The sequence below is a fragment of the Dendrobates tinctorius genome, unplaced genomic scaffold, assembly GCF_039654945.1.
Source record: "Dendrobates tinctorius isolate UK_male_01 unplaced genomic scaffold, ASM3965494v1 ptg000113l, whole genome shotgun sequence".
In the NCBI taxonomy this organism is placed as follows: Eukaryota; Metazoa; Chordata; class Amphibia; order Anura; family Dendrobatidae; genus Dendrobates; species Dendrobates tinctorius.
Genome location: NW_027361781.1, coordinates 1476914 through 1489976, shown reverse-complemented (window position 1 = coordinate 1489976; position 13063 = coordinate 1476914). Strand labels below are relative to the sequence as shown.

Genomic DNA, 13063 nt, shown 5'->3' with positions numbered 1-13063 from the left:
CAATAACTGCATCTAAATGTTTCTAGTAATTATTGAATAGTCCTGTACATGTGCTTGGAGGAATTTTAGCCCATTTCTCCCATGGTCTTGTCCATTCAAAAAACATTGTATAAATAAAGCCTGTTAAAGTAATGAACAGCAATGTACTTTATGGAGAGCAGTGGCTTTCTCCTTGCAATTATGCAATTCACACCATTGTTGTTCAGTGTCCTCCTGAGGGTGAACTCACGAATATAAACATTAACTAATGTGAGAGACCTTTGGTTGTTTAGAGTTTACCTTGGGTTCCTTTGTTACATCACGGTCTATTATACGCCTTGTCTGTGGAGTGATCTTTGTTGGTCGACCACTCTTGTTGAGGGTAATATTAGTCTAAAATTTTCTCCTTCTGTACACAATCTGTGTGGCTGTGGATTTGTGGAGTCCGAATTCCTAAGGGATGGTTTGTAACCTTTTTCATCCTGATGATCCTCAAATATTTTTCTGAGGTCCTCATAAATTTCCATGTGTTGTGAAGATCAGACTTTGATAGATCTCCGTTCTTCAAAAAAATCAGGTCACCTACTTACGTCTAATTGTCATCCCATTAATTGAAAACACCAAACTAATTTTACCTTCAAATTGTCAGGCTAATCCTAAAGCTTCACATACTTTTGCCACTCACAGACATTAGATATTGGATAATTTTCCGCAATAAAAAAAAATGACTGCCTAATATTTTTGACTACTTTGGTTGTCTACTTTCAGGACTTGTGTCAAAATCTGATGTAGTTTTAGGTAAATTTTATTAAAGAAATTTGGAAATTCACAAACTTTCTATCACGCATGCGGATTGTGGACCCACTGCGCCACAGGCCGGTCTTACCCTGGAATGGCGTGGCTAAGTGGCTACCTGGTTTTCGCTACAGGTCCTGATGTTGAAGGTTCATAGGCTTAAGCTTTAGGTAGCCACCAGGTACCACTCCAAGGGCAGTCCCCGGTACTGCGGCAGCTGATTCCTAGAGTCAGGATTGCAGGCACGCATACGAACTTCTAGGCAGGACGGACACTGCTACTGGATCAGACAGTAGAGATTTTGGAACACAGGACAGGACTGACACTGGTACTGGTTTAGGTACCACCGGGGCAGTTGCATGTTCAGATTTTGCCGGAACGGATTCAGGTTCAGGTACCACCGGAGCAGTTTCAGGTTTAGGTACACCAGAGCGGTTTCAGGCTCAGGTACTGCTGAAGCAGTTTCAAGTTCAGGTACGCCAGAGCGGTGTCAGGTTCAGGTACCACCGGGGCGGTTTCAGGCTCAGGTACTGCTGGAGCTGTTTCAAGTTCAGGTACTCCAGAGCGGTTTCAGGTTTAGGTACCACCGGAGCAGTTTCAGACTCAGGTACTGCCAAAACGGTTTCAGATTCTGAGAACAGAGACAGGGACCTGGCAACAGACTAGTTGCACCAACACTAACTAACCAAAGGGGAAGCATTGCTCAGGCATCTCTCTACAGGGGAGCGAGCCTTAAATACCTGATGCCTCCCAGCTATTGGCTGGGGTCATTTTCAGAGTGGGCTCGCTGCCCTTTAAGAAACGGTGAGAGCGCACACTAAGCGCATTGGCGGGAGACCTGCACGATGTGCGCAGGCCCAGCGGTGCAGGAAGCCACGGCAGAGGAAGAACACAACTCATAGTAGCTGAAGTGGTGAGTATGTTGGCGTCCCTGCCGGGAGGAGGGGAGGGGACCATGCAGGGATACCGGCATTGGCGTTACATTTTCAAGCACCACTGTTCGTCTCTGTACATCTGTGCATAGTCCTTAGTTATCTGATGCCTCTTTGTGTATACTTACAGTACAGTATATCTTTACATCTGTTCTTTTTACCTTCCCAGCTTTGCCTGTTACTACCCCAACCTTGATACTATTGATTAATTAACCAATTTCACTTAATAATGTAATTTGGCGCCACCTGGTGAGTGAAATTAATAAAAAAAAATAATAATTTAACTACTTCAGCTACAAAGTTGAGACTTTCCCATTCTGCTGTTTTTATGTCTGGACTTTTGCAAACAAATATTGTGAAATACAATCCAGTTAAGAATAGGAACATAAAGGAAGTCCCTATTCTTTTTGAGGGGACTCATTCAAGACCATGAAGGGGCCACGATATTACTATCTTCACCAATGATTTCACCTTTTGTGATGTAATATTATTTTATTATGTCTGTTTCCTAATCAGGTGGTTTGATAGAAATGAGGATGATGGCCACATAATTCGAGAGCTGGTCCCACTCGGAGACTCTCAGAACCTGAGAAGTGAGTTCATTCATATCAAACCTTCTTTATCTTTTTTTCCTTAAGTTATTTTGTGCCTATGTTTGTTGTAAACTACCAACAAACTGTGGTTGATGGGTCTTCTATACTTTACTGTCTCTCTTTATCTAGTTGAGTGTTTAAAGGGTATTTTCTGTGACTTTAGGCATTTATGGTGTATGGACAGGATCCCTGCCTATGAATAGTGGACTTTCAGACTATATTCTGCAAAGTGCCATATGCAGTAGCATACCAAGTGGAGAGGAACTTAGAAATCTCGAGTCAAAGGTTATTCCCATTAGTCCATCATCTCTTAGTGGGGCCGCATCCATGGATTACAGAGGCACCACCCTTAATTCGCAAAACCAAAGCAGTATGCTGTGGATGTTCTCAATGGTCCAAAAAGGGATGTTCTCCAGCACCAAAGTAGTTATAACTTACCCTTTAATCATATAGGATTAAAAAAATTGGTAGAATGTGCAAATATTTTTTAAAAAAATGCTCACGTGTTTTGGGTAGAAATAAAGCTGTTTTTTTTTTTTTTATACCTGTAACGCGCAAGCATTTTGTGCACATTTTTCCTTGTTTTTATCCTATATTATTAAAGGCTAAGTTTTAGCTGATTTCCTTTGGTACTGGAGAACATCCTTTTTCGACCATTGAGAGCTATGAGACCTGGAAGACTCCGTACATCACACCCAGACCACAGACTCTCCACCCTGGAAGTTTCCTGGGATGCTTCTCTCTATCACAGGAGTGGTGAGCTGAATTAGCACTTTTTGTATATTTTGTATGCTGGGAATGTACCATGTCTAGATTTTGCCGGGCCAAGTCTTTAGTGGTGATGCCTAACCACTACCTATCTGTAAACAGACTCAACTGTTGTGAGTTCTTTTTTCCCTTCACCATTGAGGTCTGATGAACTCCCTCCTCTGGTGAAGGAAGGTAGTGAGGCTGATTACCAAACACCTGGGCAGCTAGATGATGACTGGGTGGCTGGAATTGAGGACTGGATATAAGGCTGCCGACGCCCTTCTTCCTGGCTGGTGATTTTCCTGCTGGATTCTTGGAGACCAGTCTGATTCATGCATCTCAAAGCTAAGTTTTTCTGCTCTGCTTTGTACTCTTCAGTTTTGTTTTTGTTTTGCCTTGTTTCTTGGGAGTTCTGCCATCCTCGGCCGGGGGTGAGCTGAATTCCATTTTTGTCTCTGATCTGTTGATCTTTTGCTCTGTCTTCAGAATATACCTGAGTGCTGATATAGTCTTTTGAAGCCTAGCGACTTCAGGGCCTGTTTCTCCTATCAGTCGGTTGGATCATTTTGATAGGGTTTTTGCGGATGGCAGACAGCAGCTTTCCTATCCTGTCCTATGTAGTTAGCTTGGGCCCCATCATTTGCTCTACCTATCTTTCTATCTGTTTTAGTGTTTTCATCTTGCTTCACCGTCATTATATGTTGGGGGCTGCCTATTGCTTTGGGGTCTGCTCTTGGGCAGTTTAGTTTTTCCCCTTTCTGTCTTTAGGCTATATAGTTCTCCGGCTGTGATCGAGGGGTCTAGGGCACCGTAGGAACCCCCCACGGCTACTGCTAGTTGTTGTGGATAGGTTCAGGGGTCTGCAATCCGATAGCTGCCAACCTCTCTGGTTTTTCTGGACTTAGCTGGTATTTTGTTTTTTCCTCCTTCGGTGACTCATCATAACACTCAACGATAAATCTGCTTTTCTGCAGATTATTTTTTGCTTTCTAGACTATTAGGCTATGTGCCCGCGATCAGGAATACTAGCGCTTTGAACACATCATATTTTTTCCAAAACGTTGCGTCGTACAGTACTAGTACAGTGGATGGGAATAATAGAAATCCCATGGCCACTGTGTTTCTTTTTTATGCTGGGTAAGCTCACCTGCGGTGCAGGTTCCCGAGCCGCAGCATGTGAATTTCTCTTGTGGGAACACTCAGTCTTCTGTGCGGACTTTCCACATAGATTTGCATTAGATGCGGTAAATCCGCAGTTAAAAATAGAACAAAGCATTGTAAGGTGTGTTTACGCAAATACACCCAAAAAGCGCATCTATAGCATAGATAAATAAACAATTTAAAAAATGAAGTGAAGTCCTCCAAAACATATTACCCCATTGCCTCCACACCAGGGCAAACGGGAAGAGTCGAGCAAAGTGCCGGAATTGGTGCATTTGATTGATGTGTCAATTATGGGGAAGCTGCGGGCTGGTCTCATTAGGCTGAGAAGGGAAAAATAACCATGGACCTTCCCAGCCTGATAATATCAGCCCCCAGCTGTCTGCTTTACCTGGGCTGGTTATCAAAAATAGGTTAATACAAGTTAGGTTAATCTCACAAATATCTATCTCTATCTATCTATCTATCTATCTATCTGTCTTCTTTCTATCTATTATTATATATTTATCTATTATCTATCTATTCATCTATCTAGCTATTATTATTATCTTTACAAAACGCGTACAAAAATATTAAAAAACATAATTGAGCGGAGGTGCGGAATTTATGTGGAAATTCACCTGCGCCAAAGCCTGAACAAACACTGATCGTGTGCACATACCCTTACTGTTCTCTTTTGGGGAAGATCAATTGTGATATTGCAGATTATGAAGGTTCCTTCACTTCTCATTGTCATATTTCTTTGTCTCTATAGCTATAAGTTACCACTTCCACATTAAGACAGGAGATGTCAGCGGTGCCAGCTCTGATTCCCGAGTCTTCGTCAAGCTGTATGGAGAGAAAGGAGACACTAATAAGCAGTTTCTGCTTGTCTCTGACAACGACTTGGCTGACAACTTTGAAAGAAGCCGGGTGGACAGCTTCACTATAAACACTATAGACATTGGGAAGGTAAAGTGACACATTGTTCGTTTTCTCATTTCTATTAATTTCCTGATGCCAGCAGGTCCTCTGCATCATTGTCCTCATGACAGCACTTCCTGTCATGTAGAGGCCAGGTCTCAGTGGACCCTGTCTTGTTACACCGCTGTATGGGCTTGGCCACCGTGCTGCAGCTCAGTGTCAGGGTGTTGGCAACCTTCTTATAGCCTCAGCCATCTTTATGTAGAGCAACAATTCTTTTTTTCAGATCCTTAGAGAGTTCTTTGCCATGAGGAGCCATGTTAACTTCCAGTGACCAGTAATAGACTTTTTAACCCTTGAAAATCTTCTCAAAAATCGGGGGTCATTTTATACGCCGGGTGTCGTCTGATACGGCGTGTGCGAAGCTCTGCGGTCGCCGCATATGGTGCGGGGAGCGGTCCTGATGACAAGGTGCCTCACTGGGAAGATGTAAGTGAATCAAGCCCGCCCTTGTATCCTGTTACCTCTTTCTTTCACCCGTCCGGCCCGCCCTTCTCTGCCTCTCAAGTCTCCGGAGGATGGAAATTAAGCCGCTCCTTCTCTTTCACCCGTCCGGCCCGCGCATGTGCCGCTACACTTCCATCCTTGCGAGATTTGAAAGGCAGAGAAGGGTGGGCCAGACGGGTGAAAGAGAAGGAGTGACTTGATTTCCAACCCTGCAAGATTTGAAAGGCAGGGAAGGGCAAGCCAGACAGGTGAAAGAAGTAGGTAATAGGATACAAAGGCGGGCTTGATTCACTTACACCTTCCCGGTGAGGCATCTCGTCATCGGGACCGCTCCCCGCACCATATGCGGCGACTGCAGAGCTCCGCACACACCATATAAGACGACACCCGGCGTATAAGATGACCCCTGACTTATACGGCGAGTATATTCCAAATTCTATATTTTGAATGGAAAAGTTGGGGGTCGTCTTATGCGCCGGGTGTCATCTTATATGGCGTGTGTGAAGCTCTGCAGTCGCTGCATATGGTGCAGGGAGCGGTCCCGATGACGAGGTGCCTCACTGGGAAGGTGTAAGTGAATCATTCCCGCCCTTGTATCCTATTACCTCCTTCTTTCACCCCTCCAGCCCGCCCTTCTCTGCCTCTGTTGGGGGTCGTCTCATACGCCCAGTTGTCTTATACGCCGGAAATTACGGTAACACACCTGCTTCCCATTCACAACCTGAGACTTTGTAACACTAATGAGTCACAAGACACCGGGGAGGGAAAATGGCTAATTGGGCACAATTTAGCCATTTTCACTTAGGGGTGTACTCACTTTTGTTGCCACCAGTTTAGACATTAATGGCTGTGTGTTGAGTTATTTAGAGGGCACACGATATGTACATTTATCACAGTGACATATCTGACATATACTGTATATGTAGTATTTCATGCCTGTTTTATGACTTCTCTTCTTTTTATAGAATCATAGAATCGTAGAGTTGGAAGGGACCTCCTGGGCCATCTGGTCCAACCCCCTGCTCAAAGCAGGATTCGCTAAATCATCCCAGTTAGATGTCTGTCCAGCCTCTGTTTGAAGACTTCCATTGAAGGAGAACTCACCACTTCTCGTGGCAGCCTGTTCCACTCATTGATCACTCTAACTGTCAAAAAGTTTTTTCTAATATCTAATCTGTGTCTCCTCCCATTCAGCTTCATCCCATTGCTTCTAGTCTTTCCTTGTGCAAATGAGAATAAAGTTGATCCTTCTACAATGTGACAGCCCTTTAGATATTTGTAGACAGCTATTAAGTCTCCTCTCAGTCTTCTCTTTTGCAAACTAAACATTCCCAAATCCTGCAACCTTTCCTCATAAGACAGGGTTTGCAGACCGGTCACCATTCTGGTCGCTCTTTTCTGAACTTGCTCTAGTTTGTTGATGTCTTTTTTAAAATGTGGTGCCCAAAATTGGACACAATATTCCAGATGAGGTCTGACCAAAGAGGAGTAGAGGGAAATAATGACTTCACGTGATCTAGACTGTATGCTTCTGTTAATACATCCTAGAATTGCATTTGCCTTTTTTGCTGCTGCATCACACTGTTGACTCATATTCAGTCTGTGATCTATTAGTATACCCAAGTCTTTTTCACATGTGCTGTCACTTAGCCCTATTCCTCCCATTCTGTATATGCTTTTTTCATTTTTATTGCCCAGATGTAGTACTTTGCATTTCTCCCTGTTAAAAACCATTCTGTTAGTTGCTGCCCACTTCTCCAGTTTATTTAAATCTTTTTGAATCCTCTCTCTCTCTTCTCTAGTATTAGCTATCCCTCCTAGCTTTGTGTCATCAGCAAATTTAATCAGTTTACCCTCAATTCCTTCATCTAAATCGTTGATAAAGATGTTGAACAATACAGGGCCCAGGACAGAGCCCTGTGGTACCCCACTTGAGACATTCTTCCAACTGGATGTGCAGCCATTTACGACCACTCTTTGGGTCCGATCACTAAGCCAGTTATGAATCCACCTAACAGTTGCCTTGTCCATTCCATACTTAGTCATTTTTTCAATAAGGATTGTATGAGAGACTTTGTCAAATGCTTTGCTGAAGTCAAGATATACTATATCTACAGCATTTCCTTGATCCACCCAATCAGTAATACCATCATAGAAGGAAATTAAATTAGTCTGACATGACTTATTAGTTACAAACCCATGCTGACTCTGTTTAATCACTTCATTCTTATCCAGGTATTGACATACATGTTGTTTAATAATTTGTTCAAAGACCTTTCCTGGTATAGAAGTCAGACTCACCGGCCTATAGTTGCCTGGGTCCACCTTCTTCCCCTTTTTGAAGATAGGAACAACATTTGCTCTTCTCCAGTCTTCTGGCACTTCTCCTGTTCTCCAAGAATTTTCAAAGATTATGGAGAGGGGTTCAAAAATTTCTTCTGCTATCTCCTTCAGTACTCTGGGGTGTAATTCATCTGGACCTGGAGACTTGAATACATTTAGGTTAGCTAAGTGTTTCCTCACTATCTTTCTGTTTATAGATATCCTGGATTCTTCTATTCCCTTAATAGGACAGTGAATAACAGTTGATGTTACATTTCCTTTCTGAGAGAAAACAGATGCAAAATAGGAATTTAAAAGTTCAGCCTTCTCAACATCCTGTCTTACCATTTCATCATTTTCATCCTGTAAAAATCCTATAGCATCTTTGACTTTTCTTTTACTTTTGACATATCCCCAAAATCCTTTATTATTGCTTTTGACATCTCTTGCAAGCCTCAATTCATTTTCAGCTTTAGATAATCTGATTTGTGCCTTGCAGGTTCTGCAGACAGCATTATATTCTTCTTTAGATATGCCTCCTTCTTTCCATTTTATAAACATTTTTTGCTTCCTTTTTAGCATGTGCTTAAGTTCTGTGTTCATCCATCCTGGTTTCCTTAAATGCTTCCTATTCTTCCCTCTTTTCGGAATTGTTAACAACTGTGCTTTGAGAATTTCATTTTTCAAGATTTCCCATCCTTCCTGGACATTTTTGTCTTTAAGGATATCCAGCCATTGGATCCCTCCAATTCTCTTTCTGAATCCCTTAAAATCTGCCTTTCTCAAATCTAACCTTGACGTCTGAGTCTTCACAGGTCTTCCGCCTCTAGTTATCCAAAATTCTAAAATAGCATGGTCGCTACCTCCTAGGGTCCCAGCCACTTTTACCTCCTCAACCATTTCCTCCCTGTTTATAAGGATTAGATCCAAGGTAGCAGTTCCCCTTGTTTTCTCCTTTACCTTTTGGAAGATAAAGTTGTCAGCAAGAGAGGATAAGAATTTCCTTGACCTGTTAGTTTTGCCTGAGAGAGATTCCCAACAAATGTCTGGATAGTTGAAATCTCCCATGACAACTATGTCATATTTTTTGGAGAACTTGCCCATTTGATGCATAAAGAGTTCATCCATATCTTCAGCTTGCACAGGCGGCCTGTAGTAAATGCCTACAATGGTGTCCTTTCCATTGTTCTGTCCTTGTATTCTTACCCAAACAGTTTCCACAGAACTCCCAGTCTCTGAAGCTTCAATCTCTGTGCAGATATACGCATTTCTAACATACAATGCGACACCTCCTCCTCGTTTATCAAGTCTGTTTCTTGCAAATAAGTTGTATCCTTCTAGTCTTGTATTCCAATCATGTGTATTGTCCCACCAAGTTTCAGTGATTCCAATGACATCATATTTCTTTTCCTGTGTTAGTAGTTCCAATTCTCCTTGTTTGTTGCCCATGCTTTGTGCATTAGTATAGAAACATTTTAGGTTGTGATTGGTTTCTCTTTCTCCAATATTTTTTTTAATTAGATTCTTTCGTCTTTGTTCTTCCTTTCCACTTCTAATAGCAGAGTTCTCAGTAGCATTTGTCAGGTGTATGGCTTTTTCTGGTCTTTTGCTTCCCTTCCCATGTTGTTCTAGTTTAAAGCTCTCCTTACAAGTGTAGCAAGGCGACTTCCAAATACCTGCTTTCCAGTCTTCGTAAGGTGCACCCCATCTCTAGCAAGTAGTCCATCGTATAAGTAGTTCACTCCGTGATCCAGAAATCCAAATAGTTGCTGACGGCACCATCGATGTAGCCAGTTGTTCACCTGCAGAATCTTATTCCACCTCCTTGTTCCATGGCCATCCACTGGGAGGATGGAAGAGAAGACCACCTGCGCTCCCAGTTCTTTCACTTTCTTGCCTAAGTCTTCAAAGTCTCTGCAGATGGTTTCCAGGTCGTTTCTTGCGGTGTCATTTGTCCCCACATGTAGTAGCTGTGCTGTGCCAGGACTTTACCGCATCTATCTTTTATGCTTGCTCCATTTCAGCACCAGTTGATTTTAACTCCATGTGGAACTTTTTTAATAATATTTCTAGAAGGAGTCCCCTTATCTGAAATTAGACCGTATACTATACATTCCTGATGAGACCTAAAAACAGTACAGCAATCTCAGAATGTCCATTTAAGATTTCCAAAACCCTACAGGGCAATTTAAAGAATTAGCACCAGTGCGCCCCCTGCTGTTCTCTCTCTCATAAAAGTACATTTATTTGCCATTAACAAAATAGCTTTAGCTTTTATTGCTTTGTGTTTTATTTGCTTGGCTTCCAATAAAGTTCAGAGCGTTCATTACGTGATTCATCGAGTAGCTTCAGAGACTCCAGCATCAATAACTCTGTAATATTATAGCACTAACTTACAGAAACCGAGATCTTACAACTTACAAGTCTATTGCTTTTTTGTCAGAATTTCCTAAAATATGCTGGGACATGTAATCTATTGAGATTGCTCCAAATCAGTGTTATGTACTTTAGACTGTAAGCTGTGAAAATCAGGATCCTCTTTTATTTTGATATATGGTAATTTCTTCCCGTGCCAGCCGGTAGTCTCTGCAAGGAGAAACAGACCCCATCACCCAACTACTCAGAGTCTATAATGGGCAATGTCAAAATCTGCAAAGCATCTGACAAGGACCATTCATCAAATTTTTTGTGTTGAACTGGATACACAATATATTACTGACTGCAAAGCAGAATAAAACAAGTCTTTTTTTTCTATCTAGTTTCACTGGTGGGTGTTATTAGTTTCGTTTTAATGTGGATTGTACTTTTTCTCCCTGTATGATGCTGACCAATCATAAGCAGGCAGCAACATACTAGATAGGGAACACGCCCCCCACCATAGATTAGGTTTTTCAGTGTGTGAGATGTAAGGCTATAGCTCTGATATCCTGGTTCCACCTCCTGTATGATTAGACTGCACAAATGACTCACACCTTTCACATAAGGTCGATGTGTAGCTGTAGCTGTCCACATTGAAAGCCATTCTATCAGCTCTCCTCTCATAGAATGTTAGAGTTGGAAGGATGATCCCTCTGTGTTGTGACATCCCTTCAGATATTTGTAGACAGCTATTAAGTCTTCTCTTAGCCTTCTCTTTTTTGCAAGCTAAATATTCCCAGATCTTTTAACTGTTCCTTGTAGGACATACGTTGCAGTCCGCTTACCATCCTGGTAGCTCTTCTCTGAACTTGCTCCAGTTTTTCAGTGTCTTTTTTAAAATGTGGTCCCATAACTGGACACAGTATTCCATATGAGGCCTGACCAAGGAGGAGTAGAGGGGGATAATTACTTCATGTGATCTAGACTCTGTGCTTCTATGAATACAAACTAGAACTGTGTTTCCCTTTTTTTGCTGCTGCATCACACTCTTGACTCATGTGCAGTCTGTGATCTATTAGTATATCCAAGTCTTTTTCACACGTGCTGTTTCTTAGTTCTATTCCTCCCATTCTGTAGATGTGACTTTCATTTTCCTTTCCCAGATGTAGAATCTTGCATTTCTCCCTTTTAAATACCATACTATTAGTCGCTGCTCCTTGTTCAAGCTTATCTGGATCCGTCTGAATCCTTTCTCTGTCTTCTCTAGTGTTAGCTATCCCTCCTAGTTTTGCATCTTCTGCAAAACTGATTAGTTTACCTTCAGTTCCCTCATCTAGATCATTTATAAAAATCTTGAATAACACTGGGGCCAGGACAGAGCCTTGTGATACCTCACTTGAAACACTCTTTCAGTTACATGTGCAACCATTTATTGCCACTTTTTGAGTATGATCACTGAGCCAGTTATGAATTTACCTAATCGTAGCCTTGTCAAACACATACTTGGTCATTTTTTCAATCAGGATCGTATGAGATACTTTATCAAATGCTTTGCTAAAGTTGAGATATATTATATCTACTGCATTTCCCTGATCCACCAAGTCAGTGATTCCATCATAGAAGGAAATTAGATTAGCCTGGCATAACTTGTTTTTGACAATCCCATGCTGGCTCTGGTTAATTACTATATTCTTATCCAAGTACTTACATACATGTTGTTTAATAATTTGTTCAAAGATCTTTCCTAATAGAAACATAAGGATCACTAGCCTGTAATTTCCTGGTTCCATCTTCTTTCCTTTTTTGAAGATAGGGACAAAAATTGCCCTTCTTCAATCTGCTGCGACTTCTCCTGTTCTCCAGGATTTTTCAAAGATTCTGGCTAGTGGTTCTGCAATTTTCTCTGCTAACTCTTTCAGTACCCTAGGTTGTAATTCATCTGGACTAGAAGATTAAAATTCATTTAAACTAGTTAAGTGTTCCCTCATCATCTCTCTGCTTATAGATGGTATAGATTCTTTTATTCCTTGAATGGTGTAACATCAGTTGATGTTACATTTGCTTTTGAAGAGAACACACATGCAAAATAGGAATTTAAAAGTTCATCTGTCTCATCATTTTTCACCAATTCACCCTTTTCATCCTGATAAAATCCTATAGCATCTTTGACTTTTCTTTTGCTTGTGACATATCCCCAAATCCTTTTTACTACTATCGGTCTCTCTTGAAAGCCTTACCTCATTACTGGCTTTTGCTCTTTTTATCTCTTGCCTTGCATGCTCTGCAAATAGCATTATATTCTTCTTTAAATATGCCCTCCTTTCCATTTAATATACATTTCTTATCATTTATATTTCTTAACATTTTCTTTCTTAACACTGTCAGCTCTGCTATATTGTTCTGCTGCACTGTGCCTTTCCCCTCACAGACAGATGTGAAAGCTCAACTTGTAAGCTCAAGATGAACAATGCCATAGATCCCAACCAGATACACTAATGATACACTACACAATGAAATTCATATTTGTACCCATTGACCATGAATGGAATATAAACTTACCCTGATACATAGCAATACATGTTAATCTATTTTATGTCTGGAATTCTGTACATGAACCAGGAGGCTCAGGATGCACAGTGCCACAATATACATGTATAAGTGTAAATTTTCATTCATTAATATTTCATTAGGTGGGATGTATAGCATTGTTCATTCTGAGCTTTCTGATTCATAAACAGAATGCCAGAAGTAAAGAAAATTTAC

General features: G+C 41.3%; 1 protein-coding gene across 3 annotated transcripts in view; it reads left to right on the top strand.

Moving 5' to 3' along the window:
* Positions 1 to 13063, top strand: part of LOXHD1 (lipoxygenase homology PLAT domains 1) — a 283627-nt gene that overhangs the window by 145034 nt on the left and 125530 nt on the right. For all 3 annotated transcript variants that reach the window (XM_073589763.1, XM_073589760.1, XM_073589761.1), the window contains 2 exons: positions 2223 to 2299; positions 4965 to 5161. In XM_073589763.1, coding sequence (XP_073445864.1) covers positions 2223 to 2299; positions 4965 to 5161 — 274 coding nt within the window. The remainder of the gene's footprint in view (positions 1 to 2222; positions 2300 to 4964; positions 5162 to 13063) is intronic.